At 42.1% G+C, this 23,841-nt stretch overlaps 1 protein-coding gene across 1 annotated transcript in view; it reads left to right on the top strand.

Moving 5' to 3' along the window:
* SMG6 (SMG6 nonsense mediated mRNA decay factor) overlaps nt 1-23,841 on the top strand; it is a 304,176-nt gene that overhangs the window by 136,284 nt on the left and 144,051 nt on the right. Inside the window, exon 13 of the mRNA XM_007937452.2 lies at nt 7,713-7,914. Within this exon, the coding sequence (XP_007935643.1) occupies nt 7,713-7,914 (202 nt within the window). The remainder of the gene's footprint in view (nt 1-7,712; nt 7,915-23,841) is intronic.

Here is a 23,841-nt window from a genome sequence, read left to right as displayed (position 1 = left end):
TTTTATATTCCAAGAGATTTTAGTACAGAGGATAATAGAAGGTGTGGAAAGCTGCCTGGGCCACTGAAAAAGACACTGTAGAGTGCTTTGTTCGATTTAGAACATACCACAGTGTCTGAAGGGGCCATCTACTTGTTGAGGGGGACATGGTTTTGCTCTCTTTGGCACCAGTCCTCTTGTTAGGAGAGGCAGCTACCTCCCACTTTACCGAATGAACATGTGGAAAGTTGTGAATGTCAGATAATGGAGAGTTGCAGAGCAGCAGGCTCCTGTGAGCCTAAGTGTAGTTACCCCTTCCATCTTGGGACCTTTGGCAAGGCTAGGGCAGTGGGACAATCTACCTCATTTCACAGTCTCTGCTAAAGCCAAATCTTCCCTCATCTTGATCTCTAGTTCTCAGTAAGTGAAAGAGTCAGGGGACTTTGAGAACATCCAAACCTAGCCCAGCTGTGGCAGTTGGTTTATTGCTTTCAGCTGGTACTTGAACCCAGGTCCTGGTCTTGGAGACTTTCCCAGGTTTAATCCCCAGAGCTTTCTCTGCAGCTGTATGACACTGCGCTGACCCCGAATGAGGATAGGAAAATAGAACCAGTGCCAAGCCAGAGTCTCTTTTTCATTTGGAGTCTGGCTGTCTGCCCATGACCAGGGTTACATAATGGGAAACATAGCTGGGGCTCTGGAGAGCCCGCGTTTCACCAGGCTGCCCAGACCTTCGCATTCTGATGCTATATATCTTCCTAATTGTAGCTCAGATGCATTTATCACACTGTTGGATTGGAGTACCATTAACAAAAAAAATCTAGAAATTCCTGGACTTGCTGCTTTTCCATGGCTTGTCTTTTAGAGTCCAGCTTGTGCTGGAAAAGGCCTGTAGGATGCCCTCTGAGATACTGTCACAATAGGAAGATGTAGGGAGTGTGCAGTAAGCTGATTTCCTCAGGGAGCCTACACGGGTTGACCCTGTAGACACGATGGAAATTATTGAGTTAAAAAACAGCTAGTATACTCACCCTTGCAGGGCAGCTCTGAAATAAGAACTAATCCCAAGTCTAATCTGTACCCCTTCAAGGCCACTTAATGAGTCTTCCCAAAAGGGCATTTTAGGAGGTCACTAAGTATTAGTCCATCAGCACTTCCCTGAAGGAAGTAGTGGTGACTGTGGGAAGCCCCTTTGCTGCCCTGGCTCCCCACCCAGTCTCCCTGGCTCCTGGTTGGGGCGTCAGCACTACAGCCTGGCACCAGGGGGTTCCTCTTCCTCCAAGTGCTGAGTGTGGGGCACACGTGATCTCTCCCACGGCGGAGTCTCTGTCCCCTCCCCACTCCTCCCATAGGAGTCCTTGTGAGAGGAAGGGGTGTTGGCCTAAGATTCCAGTCTGACCTTAGCAGGGTACAGCAGCTGACCCCAGGGAGAGTACTTTCCAGCTCTGGGCTGAGGTTATTTGGGTCCAGTATGCTAAACTAAGAAGACGTGTTGGAGTGGTTACAGCTAGAAGTTTTGAGAGGCAGGAACCGTGAGAATCCGCACCAGGGAGGCCGCCAAGGGCTCCACTTGTGCACTGGAGATGTTGAGGTCCCCTAGGGGCTGCTCTTTCCCAAACATGTAGCGCTGATGGGTTTAACACACCATGGTGGTAGGACGAAGGCTACACAGATTAGTGTAACCTGGGAGAGCTGAAATCAAATAAAACTCCGCCCTAGATAGAGGTTGGAGGTGGGACACAGTAGAAGTGTTTGGTCCTTAAGAAATCCTGGAATGAGGTCAGTATGACCTGCTGGTGGCCATAGGAATCTAGCTAAAGTTTATATCTTTGGTATAGTGCAGGGTGACTGAGCTTCTCCACAGAATTTTATTTGCCCTATTGCACATAATTGATTTAGGTCTGAGCACTTTCCCAAGGTGATTTGTTTGTGTGAATTAGTCATTTTTGTGAACTAGATCATATGCAACCAAGTCTGACATTCTTTAGTGGTCACCCAATAAACAGCTCTTATTCCTAAACAATGACATCTTGCTGCCTTGTCCATGTCTTCACTCCTAGAACAGTGCTGATACCTCTGTCTCCTCTTTATGTAACATCTAGAAGAGACACTATTTGTAGCTCCTTACTCTCAAAAAGAGAGCTATATAGCTATCCCCTCATCTTCACCTTATCCCAGGGACTATTGGACTATCTACCATTGAGAGTGAGAACTTCCAATCCAGATCCTCAACACGCTGAAACAGGGTTAGCATGGTGTCTTGGCTTTCCAAGGTGCCTTCCAAGCCTTTAAGACCAGATGCTGCTCTTTTAACTCTAGCTGACTTGTTGGATTCAGGTCATTTCTGCTCTTAGCTGCTCACTTCCTGCAGTTTTCTCCAGTTGAATGGAAAGTCTTCCAGGGCAGAAGTGTTCTTATGTTGGCCACTGAACCCTATATGAAGAGTTGTGGGCTATTTACATAGTGGTCTGTAGTGGGGCAAGTTTAAAAAAAGAGGCTATTACGTATTTCAAGAACATTTTTCTTAATTTCCTTCTCTCTCCCCTTTGTGTCTATAGTTCATGGGCCTTGTCTCTTTCAGTTTCCTTGTGCCTAGTTACTGTGCCATCTTAGCTGTATTTCCAGATCTCTCCACCCCAGGAACCAAAAGACCCAACTCATTTCCCATCTGTACTACTTCTCTGATCTTCCATAGCTCCGAAACACAATGCAGGGCTTCTTCTCACTCAACTCTTTCCGGGTTTGTTCTGCAGCTGTGGAGTTTGAATGTTAGTGTTTAAACAAGCTGGTATTACACAGGAAATGGCCACCTCCACAGGCCCCTGCAGGCTTGTAACATGGGGTCATTGTACTTGATATTAATCACCAGTCAGCCTGTTCCCCCAGTAAAAATATGAAGGGGTGTGTGAGTACTCCATCCTCCTTTGGCTTGCCGGGAAGATGGACTGAGTCCTGGTGAGGCCTTGGCACTCCACTCTTACCAAACTAGCTCCCTCCCTCAACCCTGCCCCATTGGAGCTTACAGAGAAGTTCTACCTGACCTCTTCCCTATAAAGCCGGCAGATCTGCCTTTCTGTCTGAGTTCTAAGCAAGGAGATGGATTATTGTGGTATAACATGCCTCATATGTCTCAGACCTTAATCTTTCAGAGCATGTTGTAGTTGGGTAGCATCCTGTATGAGAAAACTCCAAAATTTTGGAAACACAGAAACCCACTAGCCCACCTGAGAGCACAGGGCTTCTCAGTTGCCTGGACTTAGCTGCTTTTCTAATGCTGTTTGCAGAACTAACCCCAGCGTGAAGGGTTAATCTGATTCCCCAAGTCAATATCCCCCCAAACAACCAGCCAAGAGTGTGTGTTGGTTCATTTCTGTGAAATGTGTTTCCCCAGTCACCTGGGCTGGCCTGGGCTGCATTGTATCGGCCAGCAGCTGCGCTGCACTCAAACTGACAGCTACATTAAACTTTGGAATTCTGTGGTAATAAAAAGTAAATTAACTCTTATTTTTTTCCTTTCCTGGTGGAGTAAGTGAATGCATGTCTGTGGGGAAGTGAGTGAGCTTTGGTTCTGAGTATATACCTCTAACTAGCCACTGCTGGTCTGTCCCAAGCTAGGATCTGGCTTTCAGTTCCCAACCAGGGGTCTGCTTTCCTGGTGTGTGGTGTGTTCTGTGGGGTTGGGCCATTGGGTCACCCAGCAACTGCTGATCCCTGCTCACTAATCACATCGCAGCTGCTGAGAGACTCCCCCTTGCCACCATAAACTAGCTCATTGGACACAGTTTCATATTCTCTGGCTGCTTTGTGTCTGCTTGATGAAGAGTGCACTTTAACTTTAGTGGGATTTTGTGGGCTCTGGGAGCTTCCCCAAAATGTGAATTGGGACCAGAACAAGCCACAGGGACTTGTCCAAGACCATACCTACTCTAAAGGGTCCATTTAGAACCAGAGGTGGTTGAGTTGCCCGAAAAACTTTGAGGAGTCATTTCCCAAGCATTTCTAGAAGATTGGGAGCTGTTTAAAGTTCCTCTTAGCAACCTGAATTTGACTTTAGACTCCTCAGGGCCAGGCCAACCTTGAGTCCTTACAGTGCTGTGAAGTGAAGGTTGGAAGGTGCTCCTATTTGGGATAAAGAACTAAAGCAGGAAAAAACTAAGCTTTTTCCCTCTACACAGACAGGAAACCCTATGTACACCCACACAACTGACCTCTCAGTCCAAGGACCTAATTGGGATAAGCTGAGATGGTGTTGCCAGGTTCCAGAAATAACCTCATTCTCTTGCAGATATCTTACCTTTTGAGTTCAGACATCTCATCTAGTTTTCCGAAGTATACCTTCCTTCTAGTTTTAGTTTTCCAATATTCCCCACTCCTTGTAGACAATCCCTGTTATGACCCATAGGTGCCTATTTGGTTCTGTTTTTGTCTGTGGTGTTCAGTGAGGTGGTGGTGGTGGTGTTATGTGCCATCGAGTCAAACCCGACTCATAGCGACCCCTCCTTGGGTTTCCGAGGCAGTATCACTACGGAAGTAGGATTGCCCAACCTTCCTTCCGAGGAGTGGCTGGTGGGTTTGAACCGCCCGCCAGCCGTCTGGTTAGCAGGCAAGTGTCTTAGCCACTATGCTACCAGAGCTCCCTTCAGTGAGGTAGGAGATAACTAATGATGAAAAGGATCTCTGGTAGCATAGTGCCTAAGGCATTTGACTGCTAACCAGAAGGCTGGTGGTTCAAACCCACCAGCCACTTCTCGGAAGGAAGGTTGGGCAATCTACTTCCGTAGTGATACCGCCTTGGAAACCCAGGAGGGGTTGCTATGAGTCAGGGCTGATTCAATGGCACATAACAACAACAACAACAATGATGAAATGTAAACTGAGTTTGGAAAATTCCACTGAGGTACCAGAAAAAAACAGCTGCTCAGAATCAGAGTTCAAATACAAGACCCTTCGGAATATATCAAGGCAGAAGGGACCTTTCATTTACCACTTTGACCTTTCAAGGACCACCAAGTGACCCTTGGACCACTACTTATATCTCTGACCTGGGAACCCAGGGCACTTTCTGTGTCTTTTAGCACCAACTGCTGTCTTACAAATCAAATTGGGGTGGGAACTCTCATCCATCTCATTTTTGTAGTGAGTCTTAAGATTTTGCCACAAAGTGGGTGGTAATGGGCAAAAGGCATATGTGGGCAGGGGTCTGCAGTGGTGGCCAACAGTCTCTGGGAGGAGTCACTTTTGGTTTATCTGAGCCTTAGAGGACAAGAGAACATAGTAATGAGAACCACATGGTACCACATATTTCTTCATCTTGGATCCAAGATGGTAGAGGTTGAGGGATATGGGGCCTCCTGCTGTGGCAGCCGTGGGTAATTTTCTTCCGCCTCTCCCTAGCTGGGGACACTGTTGCCCATCCCTCTCCCCCACCCCCACAAGGTCCTACAGCAAGCAACCTTGACCTGCACAGCACCAACCGGGCCCTCGAGCCAAGAATTCAGCTGGGAGACTTTTCACCTTCTTCCTTCTCACTGTCGTCTTTCCTGTTTATTTTCCAAATTGCTGCTCTGCAGCAGAGCAGTGCCTGTTGGCCGAAGCTCACCAGTGCTGTGGGATCAGACTCAGCCAGTGGGCTCGAGTGGCCGGCAGGGCACCGGGGGAGGAAGCAGGGAGCTGGAAGAACCTCCCTGTGCGTCTCCCATGGGCAGCGCTAACCTCGGAGGCGGCCCTGAGCAGCCCTATCACATCCGGTGCTTGTCTCTGCAGCCGGGACCAGAGGATAAACTATCAGAGCTGTGGGGCAGTGCATCATTCCTCTTATTATTTTCTTCTCTGCAGATGGGGTCGTGGAAAGTTCAGTTCCTTTTAACCCTCGAAGTTCTGTTTATTCTACAGCTGGTAGCCTGAGTGCGGCGTTTCCCATTACATCACAAAGGAGCTCAGGCAGATCTCTGCACAGAAACGTGTTGCAACTGTTTATTTTTTTCCATATTTAAACATTTCTGACAGCCAAACCCGGCTGAGCCAAAAGATGGAGCTTTGTGAATGAGTCTGGTTGTCGGTGTCTGTGTCTGTGTAGAGAGTGGCTTTAGAAAGCTTGCGTCCCTCCGGTGATTCTTCCCAAACATGTTCTTTTTCCTGGGCAAAGCCTGTGAAATGAGTGACTTCTGCAGTACACGTGTGTTGATTATGTGCCTTTGTGTGATTAATGGGGCTATGTTCCGCCCAGTTCCCAGGACACTCTTGAAAACAAGATGTTTCATTTTATTGCCTTTTCCTAGAGTGGTGATTACAGTAAATAAACCAGTGCAACCTCCTTCCACCTGGAGCCAGTCAGGGAGTCCCCATACTTCTGCTCTACTTTCTCCCCCAGCATCACTTTCAGTGACATGTCCCTTGAATGCAGACATTTGTACCATCTCCCAAAGGTTCCTAGTCTCTAGGAGAAATGAATTGATTAGGTGTGAGGTTCCTCTTTAGCAGATAAGGCTCATGTACATTAACTCCCTTGGGGAGATTCCAGGATGCAGCTTATTCTTACAGCTCTTTTTGCTTCTTGCCACCCCACCTCTTAAATTTAATTGTGGAGCTTTTATTTATAATTATGCTATGCATCTGACTCCTTTCACGGTAGAACCTAGCATACATAGGATACATAGGATACTGCTGCCTATTTTAGACTCTCTGATTAGGTAGTCCTCTGGAGAAGGCCAAGTCTATAGACTTGGTAGGACCTATATCTGACCACAGTTTAACTCTCTGAACTATGCCTTGGGCAGGCAAAAAGAAAGCTATATAGAACTGTAAAACTCAACAAAGCTGGGATCTGAACCACAGAAGATTTCTGACAAATAATGGTGATAGTGAAATGAACCCTCTTTTTCTAAGTCTACCATGCAGTTTGAACTAGGGAGAGGCAGCCTTTGCATTTTCCAGATTTTTGCTCAGGTTCAAATAGGACCTTGTGATATACAAGCAGGGTGAACAGCCACCCCAGTTTGACCAGGACTAAGGGATTTCTGAGGATGTGGGACTGTCGGTGTTAAAATTGGGCAGTCCCAGGCAAACCGGAATGGTTGGTTACCCTGTATTCTAACCATTCCACAGTGAGGGAAAGAGAGAGAGAGTGGGCCAGCCAAGACAACACTGATACTAGTTCATTTGCTACAATATGTGGGGGTGTCTTTACCTTTCTGGGGAGGATTTTGGCAAGCCAGGATTGAGATTGGGAGAAGGAAGGTATTTGTTTGTTTTCTTGCTTATATATGGGGAAGAGTTTCCTCTCCATTAAAGGGAGGAAAATCCACATGATTCTGTCTGCATTGTGACTGAATGCGATATAGCTGTGCTAGAGCGGGAGAGATTGGCACTCTTTTGATGTCTGTGTGGCATATTCTTGGCTGCACAGGAGTGGGGGAATTTGGGGAGCTGCCTCGGGCACTGGGTGTCTAGAGTGTGTGAGTAAGTGTCCCAGGCACACTGTCTGGAAAGGTGACAGGCCCTGCATTAAGCAACTGTTTGTCTAAATTCTTTTTCCTCTCTGATTAGGATTTTTTAAATGCCCTTAATTAATTTCAACATAATATATAGATGGGCACACACAGTAGATTGCTGCCATGGGTGCAATTTTGGATCTTAGCTTTTTTGGTAAGATTTCCTGGCAGCTGCCAGCACCAGGCAACATTAACTGTTCCCTCTTTACAGCTGCCCTTCTTTTCTTATCTCATTTCTCACAGGGTTGCTGTGGATGTGTGGTCGACACTGGCTGATTTCTGTAACATATTGACTGCAGTGAATCAGTCTGAGGTGCCACTGTACAAGGACCCGGACGATGACCTCACCCTTCTTATCCTGGAAGAAGATCGACTTCTTTCGGGCTTTGTCCCCTTGCTAGCTGCCCCTCAGGACCCCTGCTACGTGGAGAAAACCTCGGATAAGGTCAGCCCCAGGCCAAACATCCCGCCCCATTCACCCCTCCTCTTAATTCTCCAGACTTTTTTTATTCTTGGGAAGTTTTCTGTGCAAACGGAACATGATTAAGTCATTGAGAAGGGTGTTAAGGGAAAATATCGACCTTTTAGCCGCTGACATCCAGCTCTGTGTCCTGAAAAAAAGCCCTCTCGACTTCCTTTGGTGTGTGTGTGTGCTCGCTGGCATGTTGTATATACGATCATTTCCTCACTTGTTTAAATAGTGCAGCTTGTGTTGGCAGTGCTCTCACTCAGCTCCAAATGGTTTGCATCATGCTTAAAGCACCCTCCTTCCTCCCCCCTTCCTCCTTCCCTCCAGCCACAGAACTCTGCGCTAGGAAAACAGCCAGGGCTTTTTCCCTTCTCTGAGGAGGAGAGTGATAAATAGGTGACTAGAGAGAAGCAGACACCATGTGTTAACTTACAAAAAAAGCTTTTAGGAATATGAAGCATTCCCCGCTGCCTGGTTTCTATTTTCCTTCCTCCAAGGACTGTGTTTTAACCTGAACTTTTTTCTTGTCTGTCTGTTTATAGAAAACAAAGCTCATTCCCTGTTGCCCCGGTGGGGACTGTGGAGCTCTTAGTTTCTGCTTAACAGTTGGGTCTTCATCCAGGTGGGGAATAGGGCAGTCCGTTCTGCTTCACATTTCCTGTTCTAGTAACAGTTACTAGTCTGGGGAAGTCATACCCACAGACCCTAGGAGACGGTCTCCTGTGCTGAGGCTGGGCTACCCTGTGGCTTCTTTGTAGAATGGTTAGCGTCACATCCCCTGGGGGAGCAGTCTTTGGGGAGGAGTCCCACAGATGGCTTCTTAGGAGGAAGTCTTTTAACCTAGGTGAATTATACCAAAGACACAGATAAATGTTTTTTTAAAAAATCAAGAGATAGTAAAAACTAAATTCCAAACATGAGCTATAAATATGAGAGATTTTCTATTGGATATAAAAAATGTTTGTTTTTAGCATGAAAGAGAGTATATTCACTGTAGAAAATTTGAAAAATACAGATAAGGAAAAGAATTTTTTCTATAATCCCACTACCCAGAGGTAACATCACTATTATTTTTCTAATCATATATAATCATATTTAACTTTTAATATACATGCACATTATTATTTTTTTCTAATAAAAATGGAGGTCATGCTATAAATACTATTTGTAATCTACGTATTTTACTTAATTTTTTTTAGTGTATTCTTATATGGAATTATTTTTTTTGACCCCTTAATATTCCTTTATATTCCAAGATTTATTTAACCAATCTTTCTCTCTTCAACTAAGAGAATGTTCCTAATTTCTTCACTATTCTAAACAGTGAATTGCTTCCTTATAGCAGAAATTTTGGATATATCTATGGTTATTCCCTTTGGCTAAATTTCTGCAAGTAGATAAAGGCTGTAGACATTAACATACCAAAACCTTATACTCTTTGGGTGCATTTCATGGCTAAAGGATCTTGAGAATGACAGAATCTCTCTTTCCCAAAAGGAATAGTCATCTTATGCCTTTCTAACAAAAGCTTGGAATGAAATCCTGTTCTAGTCTCAGAAGGAGATGATAATGGGGAGTTGTAGTATGCAAGTCATATAGCTAATAAGTTTAGTTACTAGCTTTGTGGAAGATACTAAATTAAAAGAGAAGCTGGATCACCATGGCTTGGGCCAGGGGGACCCTACTACTCTTCTTCTGTGATCACAAGGTGGCCTTCACTTTAGAGGGTACTTTTGGGAGTTGGCTATTAGCTTAGCTTTCTTTTAGTGCAGGGCAAAGGAGGAGTCCTAACTAGCCTCCAACTTCCTAAGCCCCATCTTCTCATTAGCTTTGCTAGTTTTAATGTCACATACCAAGTATATGATCTGGTAGGAAGAACACAAAGCCACCAGTCCATACACTTGGTGCATGGTGGTAATTCACAGGCAATAGCAGCTCATTGAAACTAAGTACATCTATGCTTTAAGGGCTGAAAAAGAACCATCTCAAACTTATTCCTGTTGTTGTTAGGTGCCATTGAGTCAGTTCCAACCCATGCGACCCTGTGTACAACAGAACAAAACAATGCCCAGCAACAATTGTTGCTGTGTTTGAACCCGTTCATTGTTGAAGCCACTGTGTCAGTCAATCTCATTATGGATCTTCCTCTTTTTCACTGACTCTCTACTTTACCAAGGATGATGTCCTTCTCCAGGGATGTCCACAATTCCCGAGATGAAGTCTCCCCCTCCTCGTATCTAAGGAGCATCCTGGTTATACACCTTCCAAGACAGATTTATTCTTTCTTCTGGCAGTCCGTGGTATATCCAGTATTTTCACCAACATCGTAGTTCAAATGCATTGTGGTTCAAATGTGCCTTCCTTACTCATTTTCCAGTTTTTACATGCATATGAGGTGATTGAAAATGTCATGGCTTGGGTCAGACATACCCTAGTCCTCAAAGTGACATCTTTGCTTTTAAAAGATGGTCTTTTGCAGCAGATTTGTCCACTGTAGTATGTTGTTTGATTTCTTGGCTGTTGCTTCCTTGGGTGTTGATTTTGGATCCAAGTAAAATTAAATCCTTGACAACTTCAGTGTTTTCTGCTCATCATGGTGTTGCTTATTGGTCCAGTGGTGTGAGGATTTTTATTTCCTTTATGTTGAGGTGTAATCCATACTGAAGGATGTATCCTTGATCTTTATCAGTAAGTGTTTCAAGTTCTCTTCACTTTCAGCAAGCAAGGTTATATTATCTGCATATTGTAGGTTGTTAATGAGTCTTCCTTCAGTTCTGGTGTAGGGTCCCAGGAAATGTTGTCATTAATAAAATTTGTTGTTGTTGTTGTTGTTAGGTGCCATTGAATCGGTTTCAACTCCTAGCGACCCTGTGTACAACAGAAAGAAACACTGCCCAGTCCTATGCCAGCCTCATAATCTTTGCTATACCTGAGTCCATCGTTGCAGCCACTGTGTTGCTCCATCTTGTTGAGGGTCTTCCGCATTTTCATTGACCCTCTACCAGGCATGGTATCCTTTTCCATGGAATGGTCCCTTCTGACAACATGACCAAAGTAGGTGAGATGAAGTCTGGCCAGTCTCGCTTCCAAGGAGCATTCTGGCTGCACTTCTTCCAGGACAGATATGTTAGTTCTTCTGGCAGTCCATGGTACTTTCAGTATTCTTCACCAGTTTTTTTATTTTTTTTTAACTGGGAAATAAAATATGTAGTTGAGGTTAAAGATGAGGCTTAAATTGTCCAACTTGTGGAACTATTGTCTTCTTTCTTTCTTTGTTTGCTGAAGGACATTTTAGGCATGTTTGCTGTGCAAAACAGAGAATTGTTATAGATAATACAGTAAACATAAGAGAATAAAAATCACCAACAAACTTAACACCTAAAGTTAATCAGTGTTCATAGTTTGCTATTAACTGTATGTTCTTCCAGTCTTTTCCCCCTATGCTTATATATGTGTACTTACTCTTTTTCCTCCTTAAAATTGGAACAATGTAGTATACACTTTGTCTTGTTTTGTGTTTTTATGTACTTCTGCTTTTATATACACATACTCAAACAAACAGGCACACACACGTACATAACTAGTTCTATGAAAAATGTTATTCTTGTTTGATGGCTTGTAAAATATTTAAAGTACTAGTGACTAAGTTTTTGAAAAATATACTTGATCATACTCTATTTTTCAAAGTTTCAATATTAAGAAAGAAATAAAAGTCTATAAGCTATCTCATTTAAGAGGTGGAAATTAGGACTATTTATAATACGTATTTTCTTTTTCACACAATTGCATTTTGTTTCTAAATTTACAATAATTATTTAGAATTAATTTCAGATTGAGTGTTCCATTACTAACCAAAAACCTTTTATTCTCTGGCTTTCCCATTCTTACGTTCTGTACAATTCATCTGTTATTCAAAGGCAACATTGATGAATGTTTAGCAACGAGAATGCCATAGATGCTCTTAAATATTAAGATGACTTTTTAAAAAATACTGTCGTAATACAAATACTTTTGCAAAAGAATCAAGCAGTTCATCGATACATAAAGTAAAATGCCACTCTCTACACACTATTCTCTAGGAATAACCACTCTGATGTTTATCTTTTGTAGACCATTTTCTGTACCCATTGAAACATTTGTTGTTGTTGTAATGTACCGTCAAGTGGGACCCAACTCATAGCAGCCCCTCCTTGGGTTTCCAAGGCAGTATTACTACGGAAGTAGATTGCCCCATTTTCCTTCCGAGGAGTGGCTGGTGGGTTTGAACCTCCAGCCTTCTGGTTAGCAGTCAAGTGCCTTAGGCACTATTTTATACACATGTATATGCATATATGATCAAGGTGGGAATGTGTTCTATATTTTCTTCCTCACTTTGCTCTTTTCACTAAACAATATATCAAGGACATTCTTCATGACTACTTTCTGAACACTTGCATTATGAGATTGTACCTTTTTTTGTCCATGCACGTGAATGGCAATTTAGCCTATATCAATCTTTCCTTCTCTTAAAACTATAGATATTATTTCATTGTTTTCTAGCATTTATGGTTAGGAAACATTCAAGAAAAATCTTGGTGGGTCACCTACTTTTTTTTGGTCTAGCAAGGGTAATTTAACTTTTTTTAACCTTGAATTTTAAATTGTATCAGGATTTGTTTAGTTGTTGGTCTCTGTACTTTAATTTTTTGTGGTACCTAATGACCCTTTTTAATATGCTTGTCTGAGTCTGTCTTTAGATCAGAAAGGTTTTCATCTGATGTGTCCTTGATTGCTTATATTCTTTTTATTCTATTCTTCAATACTTTGTTTTCCTTCTATATTAGAATTCCATTCTGTGTCCTCAATATCTTCTTTTCTGTCATCATTACTGCTTCTAATTCAGTTTCTAAGTCTGCTATCGCATTATTCGTTTCCTTACATAATTTCCCTGTGTTATCCTTATATTTCTGCCTGGTTTTAACCACATCCCTTTTGTCTGCTTTCATTTTGTCATTCATCTTCTAGTGTACTTTACAAAGTTCATGATTTTAGAAATTCAGCTGAAAGAATAAAGCAAATACTATCATCCTTTTTGCCTGGGAACTTTTTTCCCCCTCTCAAAACACACTTGCTTTCTCCCTCTCTCTCTTTGTATGTTATGTTATATTCTCCCTTTATCATGTTGCATACTTTTCTCAGGGTACAAGTCAGGTTTTTATCATCTAATTTTGGCCATTTACTTTTCTTTGAATAAAGAAATTATTCAGGCTTTAATAAAGTCTGATATTTTCTCCAAAACAGGTTATGTTGAGTCTCACTGGATGCCTTTATTGTCTGCTAATATTGTTTAGAATCCCCTTCTCATATCTTATGCTGGTGGATGTAAGTTTGTATTACCAACTCACCAGCCTAAAGGGAGTAAGGAGGGGACCAGGTTGTGTGCAGTCTCCATGAATGAATGTATTTTCTGCATTTTCTGTTCTGTGTATAGTGGAGCCACTCTACATGAGCTCGTTTCTTATGTCTAGTTGTCTGTTTTACATGCATGATTTGGTAGTGCCTGACCTCCTCCCTGGAGTTGTGGCCTACCACGTAAAGGAGAAGTATCACCCTCTATCCACTTTCTGTTCAGCATGGCAGGTAAACTTGGGCCTCTGTGAACTCTGCGGATTGTGAGAGGTACTGACTTATGGTGGTGGACAGTCTTCTGAGTGGTGTTCTGCATGTGCCCCATTCTACTACCTCTCTTTGTGGTAGGTGGAATAATGGTCTCCCAAAGATGTCTACATCCTAGTCTCCAAAACCTGTTGAAAGGACTTTGCAGATCTGGTTAAGAATTTGAAATGAGATAATTATCCTGGGTTATCTATGTGGTCTCAGTATAATCATATAGGTACTTATAAGGAGGCAGAGGAATCAAAGTCAGAAAAAGGAGATGTGATGGAGGACCCAGAGATCAGAGAGAGAGAGAGAGAGAGATTTGGAAATACTACACTGTTGACCTTGAAGATGGAGGAAATGGTCCTAAACCAAGGACTACAGGTGACCTCTAGAAGCTGGAAAAGGCAAGAAACAGATTTTTTACTAGAATTTCCAAAAGAACAACCCTGCCAGCACTTTTAAGACTTCTGACCTCCAGAACTATAAGCTAATAATTTCTGTTGTTTTAAGCCATTGAGTTGGTGGTGATTTGTTATAGTGCAATGGGAAACTAATACACCCTTTCAAAGTAGAAAATTTTGCCAAACTCTTCATTTACTTCTTCTGTTGCTTTCTCTTTCTTTTTTATTACCCCCCACCTTTTTGAAGTGTGAAATGTAACATACTTATAAAAATGCATAAGAACAAAGAGATTCATCACAAAGTAAACATCCATATAACCACCAGCCAGGTCAAGAAATACAGTGAAACAAGGACAATCATTATTGCCAGTTCCATGCAACATTGTGTTGGAGGTTTTACCAAGTACAGTGAGGCAAGAAAATGAAATAAGAATTTTTAAAATAATTGAAAAGGAAAAAATAAACCTGTCTTTATTTGCAGATTACTTACATTCCTTTTTAAAAATCCAAAAGAAAATAAGCATAACTTATTAGAATTAATGGTGAATTTAGCAAAGGTATTGGATATAAGGCCAGTATACAAAAATCAATTGCATATCCGTATACTAACATCAAGCAAATTCAGAAGTTTAAGCTTTTTTAGTTTTTTAAAGTTATTACTAAAAATAATCTTTTCTTTTTATGATAAAATTAATATCATTTTTAAAATATTAGAAAAACCAAGATTAGCAAAAAGGGAAATAAAAGATTTCTTTGAGCTACCACTTAGAGATAATAACCACTATTATCACCTCGTTCTACATCCTTCTAACCTTTCTGAGTAGGTGGGTAGATGGATGGATGCGTGATGGATAGATAATACATGAGAGTTGGTTTGTGTTTTACAGAAATAGGATCAAGCTATACATAGTGTTTTGTAATCTACTTTGTTCACGTAGCAGTAAATATATCCCAGTATATTTCCATGTTCATCTATAACATGGTTTTAATGGCTACATGATATTAACTTGTAATTATAAACCATAATAGTTGTTTAGTCCTCACTCATTAGGCATCTTAGGTAGTTACTGACTTTTTAGGTTTATAAAAAATGATGCATTTGAACTTCTAGCCTCCTAAACTGCAAGAGAATAAATTTCTGTTTGTTAAAGCCATCCACTGGTGATGTTTCTGTTATAGTAGCATTAGATAGCTAGGACAGAATTTGGTACAAGAAAAGTGCAGTGCCACTCTAATAAATACTTAAAATGTGGAAGTGATTTTGGAATTGGGTAATGGGTAGAGGCCAGAAGAGTTTTAAGGTACTCGATAGTAAAAGCCTACATTGCCCTAAAGAGATTGTTGGTAGAATTATGGGTGTCAAAGGCAATTCTGGTGAGGGCTCAGAAGGGAGTGAGGAGAGCTATGGAGAAGTCTCTGTCACCTTAAAGAATATATATGGCACCAGCAACAGAACGTTTCTAGAATGGGGACATTAAATGTGCTCCTGGTGAGGCTTTAAAAGAAAATGATCAACATGTGAATGGACAGTAGAGGAAGGGTGATGCTTTTGTGCAATGGCACAGAACATGTCTGAATTATGTTCAGATGTTTGGTAGAAGGTAGAACTTGTAAGTGATGAACTTGCATATCTGGCTGAGGAGATTTCTAAGCAAGATCTAAAAGTGCCCACGTGGTTTCTCCTTGCCACTTAAAGTAAAATGTGAGAGGAGGAAAGAGATGGACTTAAAATGAACTGTGCAAAATGAAAAAAAAAACTTAAAGATTTGGAGAATTCTGTTGTACAAGCTAAGGACCCCTGTCCTAGAATATTCAGCAAGGACTTGCCTACACGATTTTTTATTAAAGAAATTAAGCCTGTAACTGAAAACTCATCAGCTTGGACCGAAGGGGACAGAGAAAGAATGAAAGGAAAAATGTTTTCTACCTCTTGGAATTCTACAGACAGGAAACGGGCTAAAGGATCTTCTGCTTTTGTCCTCCAAGAAAAGAAAAGGACTGTCCCTGGAGCAGCTCTGAGATCAGCAGGACTTTTGGAAGGAGCAGAGGAAGCAAAGCTCTCAACGGGTGGGTCTCTGGCTTTTGGGGTCTCAAAGGGTAGAGCCAGAACATTCTAGGTTTTAGAGTCATGTCTTCACCAACTCAGTTCCAGAGTGTGTGGCTGCCATTTATAAGTGCCAGGGGGATGGAGCTACTGCCCAAATCTGAGGGCGTGGGACTGCCATACCCAAGGGGCAAAAGTATGGGGCTTGCCAGGGCCAAGGAGGTGGGCTCATCACTCAGATGAAGTAGGAAAATGGGGTCATCCAAAGCCAAGGGAACAAAGTTGTCATCCCAGTGGGCCTGGAAGATGGAGCTGAAGCCCGGGGCTAAGGGGCCTCCACCCAGAATCCAGAGGATGTAGCCAGCACCTGGAGTCTGGAGGGCCATTGCCCAGGTAGTTTCAAAGAACAGAGGATTACTTTCAAGCCTTGAGAGCTAATATAAATAGTTCTGCTGGGGTTTGGACTTGCTTGGTGCCCATATCCCTTCTTTCCCTCCAGTTTCTCCCATTTGTAACGGAAATGTCTGCCTTGTGCCTGTTCCACCTTTGTACTGTGAAAACAGATTAGCTATTCTAGATGTTACAAGTTCATAGATGAAAAGAAATTTTGCCCCAGGATGGAGTATGCCTAAACTCTCACACATACTTGATTTAGATGATTCAAATGATGAGATTTTGGACTTGAAATTGACTAAGGAGTTTTAGGATGATGTATTGGGGTGAATATGATTTGCATGAGCAAGGGCATGAATTTTGGGGGAGCAAAAGGGTGGAATGTTACAGATTGAATTTTGTCCCAAAAAATATGTTATAAATTCTAATTTAGGTTATAATCCTATTTGGGAATAAATTTTCTGTTATGTTACTGAGGCAGGAGTAATTCAGATGTATCTTGAATTGATTTCTTATAAGAGATATAAAGAGCATAATCAGGCAATTAGACATGGGGGAAGGGAGATGCTAAGCCACATGAAGGTGACCCGGGAGCAGAATCGTAAAAGAGACAAGGACTTTCCTCTGGAGCCAACAGAGAAAGCCTTCCCCTGGAGTTGGCATCCTGAATTTGAACTGGCCTCGTAAAGAATACTGAATATGCCATGGACTTCCAGAAGAAAGACCAAATCTGTCTTGGAAGAGGTGCAGCCAGAATGTCCCTTAGAAGCAGGTATGGCAAGACTTCGTCTGTGTACTTTAGACATGTTTTCAGGAGGGATCAGTCCATACTTGGTAAAGTTAGAGGGTCAGTGAAAAAGAGGAAGACCCTCAACAAGATGGGTTGATAACAGTGGCAGTGGGCTCAAATATAGCAACAACTGTGAATGCCTTAGTTCTCTGGCGCTGCTATAACAGAAATACCACAAGTGGACAGCTTTAACAAACAGATTTATTCACTTGCAGTTTAGGAGGCTAGGAGTCCAAATTCAGAGTGTTAGCTCTAGGGGAAGACTAGGCTAGAAGTCAAGAGTTCAGAGTGCTGGCTCTAGGGATTGAGTGGGAGGCGTCTTGACCTTGGGCTTCAGCTCTGCCTTCCAAGCCCACTTGAGCAAGCTGGGGGCTTTTGATGCCTCTTGTAGCTGCTGTCTGCGGAAGCTGACGAATCCAAGATTGACAGGTGAAGTGGCAGGTTGTTGGCTCACAGGCTGCAAAGGCAACGATCCCAAGATTGGCAGGCAACTTGGGAGGCACTGGTTTAAGTCCAGGAACTGGTGGTGAAGACTATTGCAAATGCAGGATCTTTTCTGTGTGTACTCAAAGCAGGCCACACCCCAAAAAGCAACTCTCCTTCAACTGACTAACTGCTCACAGCAGATTCCACCACAGAGGTGATTATACCAAGTCCAGTTTCATCATGGGGAATAAATTCATTGAGCTGCTGAGCTACTCAGGATCAAAGCCCAGCCCAGTTGGCATACATTAACTACCACGGTGAGGATGGTGCAGGACCAGGCAAGTGTTTCATTCTGTTGTACTTAGTAGAGTCACTGTCAGGACCAGCTCACAGCATCTAACAACAGGGACAAACTGAGAAAACAGATATGTTTGTTCAAGCTCCCCATTGTGGTATTTCTGTTATAGCAGCACTAGGTAACTGAGATAAAGTGTTTTTGTTTTTATACCTGAGATGGGAGCTTTTGGAAACTGAAGGGAGTGGTATTTTGTAGGCAACAAGTACATAATTGAGTTATCATACCATGCTATAGATAAGATCTTTTGTTTGTTTTTACCCTTGAGATAGTTTCTTTTTTATTGTACTTCCTTTTCTGTCAGTCCATAGATATCCAAGAAAAAGTAATCTCCAGTAAATATTTAGAAATTAACTGTATCCCTGTGTCCCTTTCTTTCTCTATTTTGCCTGTTTAATCCAAGAAGCCCTTGATAGGTATATTTAAACTTAGTGAATATTACATTGTGTTTTGAAAAGCTCTTTGGTTTATATTTAGAAAACATTCTAAATTTAGACTTTTTAGTGTTTTTGCCACTTCTCGTCTGGGTACAAGGAAGGACCTTGATATGGCTACTGTTTAGTGATTAGTTTCATCAGTGCTTTTGGCCATAACCACTTCTTTTGTGTTTGTCTCTCTGCCTGCTTCATTGTTGCTCTGACCTTTGTTTACTGTTTATAAATTGATATAGTTATTAATTATCACCCCATTTTACTCCAATATTTTCAGATTATATCCATTACTGCTTAATTTATAAATCTAACTCCCCAGATGGTCCCTTTTGAACTCAGTTATCTTCATGCCCATGCTATGGATAGATCACTAATTCGCTTTTTGAGCTCTTCAGGAAAAAGTTATATTTAGAATGCTATAAATATATTTTTCCTGAATATATATGAAGGTCATATGTCTGAATCTCCCCTCACAAGAGAACCCTAAGCCAAACAAGGAGCTCTGGTAGCATAGTGCCTAAGGCACTTGACTGCTAACCAGAAAGCTGGCGGTTCAAACCCACCAGCCACTCCTCGGAAGGAAGGTTGGGCAATCCTACTTCCGTAGTGATACTGCCTCGGAAACCCAAGGAGGGGTCGCTATGAGTCGGGGCCGACTTGACGGCAAACAACAACAACAACAACAGTCGTGTGGTAGGTACTCTTTTAATGTTTTACATTATCTCATTTAAATTTCACAAAGCCCTATGGAAATTTCAACTATAGAGAACAACTTGCACAGACTGACAGCTAAAAGATGGCATTAAATCCAAGCAATCTGAGTCTGAACACACACAGTGGTAGAGTGGTTAAACAAACATATTTACCCGGTACTTCCAGGTCTCTTCTCCATTTGACAGTTCTTTTACTTTTACTGGGAGCTTGATTTCCTACCAGGGGCTTGGCAACCATTGACCTGTTTTGTTTTTGCTTTTGTTTTAAATTGTGCTTGAGATGCAAATTTACAAAGCAGATTTGTTTTGCATTCAACAGTTCATGCACATTTGATTTCACAGCCCAAATTACATCCCCAACCATAAAAACTCTCCTCCCCTCTCCTCCCTGTGACAACCCCTTCCCTGTGCCCTTCTTATCTATACATTCCTGTTTGTCCAGCTTTCCCTCTATGTGAATGCTGCCCCTCTCATGTCTCTTGGCTGATTGATCTAAGGGGTGCATCTCACTAGAGTAAGGGAGTACATCACGCTGGGGTAGGTGTTTTGCATGTAGGTCTTTCTACTCTTGGGCTGAGAACCAGTCCACAGAAGTGAGTCCATTTCTAGGCCCGAAGGGTAACCCGGAGCCGTAGTCTTGGGGGTTTCATCAGTCTCTATCCGACGAGTAATTCTGGTCATTTTGTGTTTTTGAATTTTGTTCCACACTTTTCCTCTCACCCTATCCAAGATCTCCAGTTTTGATCCCTTTCTGAGCAGTTGGCATTGATAGCTGGGCACCATCTAGTTCTTCTGGTCTTGGCGTCATGAAGGCTGAGGTCCTCATGGTCCATCTTATCTTTGAACTAATTGTTTCCAGATGCCTTTGATTTTCTTCACTCTTCTTTGCTCCAGATGAGAGACCAGTAGTTGGATCTTAGATGGCTGCTTGAAAGCTTATAATGCCCCAGTCGCTACTCACCAAAGTAGGAAGCAGAACAAGATTTTTCTGTGCTGTGTTGTGCCAATTGAACATGGTGCTCCCCAAGACTATGGTCCCGAACCCACAGGCCCAGTGATTCTCCCTCTCAAGGTGTTTGGTTGTCTTTGAAAAGCTACTCAAACCCTCTCTTCTGTTGCTTCTGAAATGTGTGTGGATAATTTTGTAGCACAAGTGCATATGTAAGATTATCTTCAGCCAGATCTGTCCTTGATCTAGGGTATATTCCTGTTCACTTACCCCCACCTGATCTTCTCACCTGTCTGTGCATTAACCCGTAGCCTGGTGTTTGCATTGACCTGGTCTTAGGGAGATCATGTGAGGATGGTCAGAGATCAGATGAGGGGAATAGGATTCTCAGGCTGAATTACCTGCTTCTATCTCACTTGGTTGGACCTTATGCAAATCTTAGCATGCCCAGAGTGCAAAGATACCTGAGTATCTAGAATATGAGAAAAATAACTTGATTTTTTTTTAGTAAATCCTACAGAGTACTCAACGAGAGCCTGAACATACTTATAGGATGCTCTGCAGGCATATTTCTTTTTATTGCTCTTCACTTTATTGTGCTTTGCAGATAACTACGTTTTTTGTAAATTAAAGGTTTGTGCCACCCTGCATCAAGCCAGTATATCTGTGCCATTTTTCCAACAGCATATATGCTCACTTCTTGTTTCTCTGTCACATTTTGGTAATTCTCAACAATATTTCAGACTTTTTCATAATGTTTCACACTTAATACATGATAGTATAGTGTAAGCATAACTTTTATATGCACAGGGAAATCAGAAAATGTGTGTGACTCACTTTATTGCGATATTTTTTGTGGTGGTCTGGAACCAAACCCACAGAATCTCCAAGGTATGCCTATACATTGTTTTGGAAATATGTCCAAGGACAAAAATCTAACAGAAGTGGTGTAGTATAACTTGTAAGGACTGTAAGATCAGGACAATGCCCTAGGCTCCAGACTTGAAGGTAGAAGTGATCCTTGGAGTTGGCTGTTGGGGCTAACTGTGCTGCTTAAAAACTTGAAGGTCAGCTATGTAAACATGCCTGCCTGCCTGTGTGCTTACCTACCGACCTAAATTCGCACAAATATTAAAAATAAAATTGGTAAAAGGAGGATATATGATCATGAAAGACTTAAACTGTTAATGTAAACTTATACCTGAGTACTTCCTCTCACACTCATTTTTTCTTTACTAATGAATCTCTCATACATGTAAAAATTACTTTATAATTGTTCAGTCATATGGTTAGTATATATCTAACTTTGAAAGAAACTGCCAAACTCTTTTCCAAAATGACTGTAGCACTTTATATTCCTGCCAGCAGTATATGAGAGTTCCATTTGCTTCACCTCCTTGCCAACACTTGGTATTTCTAGGCTTTTTAATTTTAGCCATTCTAGTAAATGTGAAGGGAGCTCTGGTTGTGCAGTGGTTAAGCACTCAGCTGTTAACCAAAAGGTCAGTGGTTTGAACCCACCAGCCCCTCCACAAAAGAAAGATGTGGCAGTTGGCTTCCATAAAGATTGCAACCTTGGAAACCCTATGGGGCAATTCTCCCTATTAAGGTTGCTGTGAATAAATGTGAAGTGGTATCTCATTTCGGTTTTAATTTGCATTCCTCCTGATTAATGATGTTCCACATCTTTTCATGTGCTTATTGGCAGTTCATATATCCTCATTTGAGAAGTGTCCAAATCCTGTGTGCCCATTTTTTAAAAATTGGAATACTATCTTATTATTGAGTTCTAAGAGTTCTTCCTATACTGTATCCTGGACACAGATCCTTCTCAAATATAGATTCTGTGAATGTTTTCTCCCATTGGCTTGCTGTTATGGATCAAATTGTGTGCCTGAAAAATATGTGTTGTAAATCCTACTATATACCTTTGGTTATAATCCCACAGTTATGTGGCAGTATCATTGTTACGAGGCAGTATTCTTAATGAGACAGTATTATTATAGACTGTGTCTTAAATCGATCTCTTTTGAGATATAAGAGAGCAGATTAAGCAAGCTGCAAGCAAACAGAGATGAGGGAAGAGAGATGCCGTGTCACATGAGATCTCTAAGAAACCAAGAAACAGAACTGAAAAGGGACAAGGACCTTCCCCCAGAGCCGTCAGAAAGAGAAAGCCTTCCGTTAGAGCCAGCACCCTGAATTCTGACTTGTAGCCTCCCAAACTGTGAGAAAATAAATTTCTGTTTGTTAAAGCCACCCACTTGTGGTACTTTTATTGTAGCAGCACTAGATAGCTAAGACACTTGCCCTTTTAAAAAAAAAATCTTGAAGTTTTAAATTTTGATGAAGTTCAGGTTTTCAGATTTTTCATTTGTGATTAGTGCCTTTTCTTTCTTAAGAAATCTTTGCTTTACCCCAAGATCATAGAGTTGAAATCTTTGTTTTCTTCTATAAATATCAGTCCAACACTAAATGAAACCCATTTCCATTGAGTCGATGTTGACTCATGGTAACCCTTTAAGACAATGTAGAACTGCCCCATAGGGTTTCCAAGGCTGTAAATTGTAAATCTTTATGGAAACAGACTGCGTCAGCTGGCTGGTAGTTTCAAACCGCCAGCCGGCTGGTAGTTTCAAACCGCCAGTCTTTTGGTTAGCAGCTGAATGCTTTAACCAGCATACCACCAGAGCTCCTTAAGTATCAGTCCGTTTCCATTTAGTATAATGTTTTTATATGGTGAATGGAAGTCTGCCATCTTGCTTTTTTTTTTTTTCCCATTTGACCTTTCTGGTTTCTTGTTCCCAAAGGAATCTTCTGCCTTCTTTTGGGTTGAGTATTTTTTAGTGTTATGTTTCAGTTACACACTTCTGGCTTCTTACAAATACTCTTTTAAAGTTATTACTATTATTTTTTTAGTGGTGGTTCTCAGGCTAGTAATAAACCTCTTAACTTTTCAGAATATATTTAGAATCAGTATTGTACCTGTTTGAAGAACCCTGGATGGCAAAAGCGATTTGCACTTGACAGCTAACCCACAGGTTGTCGGTTTGATCCCACCCAACGTCATCTCAGAAGAAAGGCCTGGAAGTCTGCTTCTGTATAGTTTACAGCCAAGAAAATCCTTATGGAGCAGTTCTATCCCACATGAAAGTAGAACACCTGAGGTAGCAATTAGTTGGAATCGACTTGACTTGACCGCAACAATTTGGTTTTAATTTGCAATTGCTAATGAGATCTCTAAGAACCCAAGAAACAGAACTGAAAAGGGACAAGGACCTTCCCCCAGAGCCATCAGAAAGAGAAAGCCTTCCATTAGAGCCAGCACCCTGAATTCTGACTTCTAGCCTCCTAAACTGTGAGAAAATAAATTTCTGTTTGTTAAAGCCACACATGAGCTGGGCGCTTTACACGGAAGTCAGAGGCACTCCAGTCCCAGTCTCCTCTGGGAGCAGGCTGTTGTTAGCCCTTCGCTGACCCGCTCCCCCCAGTCTTGAGCCCATGGACACCCTCCGAGGGTGCCGGCACAGTAGGGAGTTGGAAGGTCAGTGGCCCCAGTAGTACCAGAAGAGTCCAGGACCTTCCCGCAGAGCCCATGTGGAGAGAGAAACCTCCCAGAGAGCCAGCACCTGGAATTCAGGTTTCTAGCCTCCAGAAGGTACCCGAGTAACCCCAAGGACACTCCGGACCTGGACGACTGAAAAGGTGCGACATTCCCCTTGTTACTCTTATACCCCACACCCGCTTGGTGAACGGAGGAT

This window comes from Orycteropus afer, unplaced genomic scaffold (genome assembly GCF_000298275.1).
Source record: "Orycteropus afer afer isolate SDZICR_OR568_19922 unplaced genomic scaffold, OryAfe1.0 scaffold00042, whole genome shotgun sequence".
NCBI classification, from domain to species: Eukaryota; Metazoa; Chordata; class Mammalia; order Tubulidentata; family Orycteropodidae; genus Orycteropus; species Orycteropus afer.
Note: the sequence above shows the minus strand (reverse complement) of the source record. Positions and strands in the feature narration are given on the sequence as shown.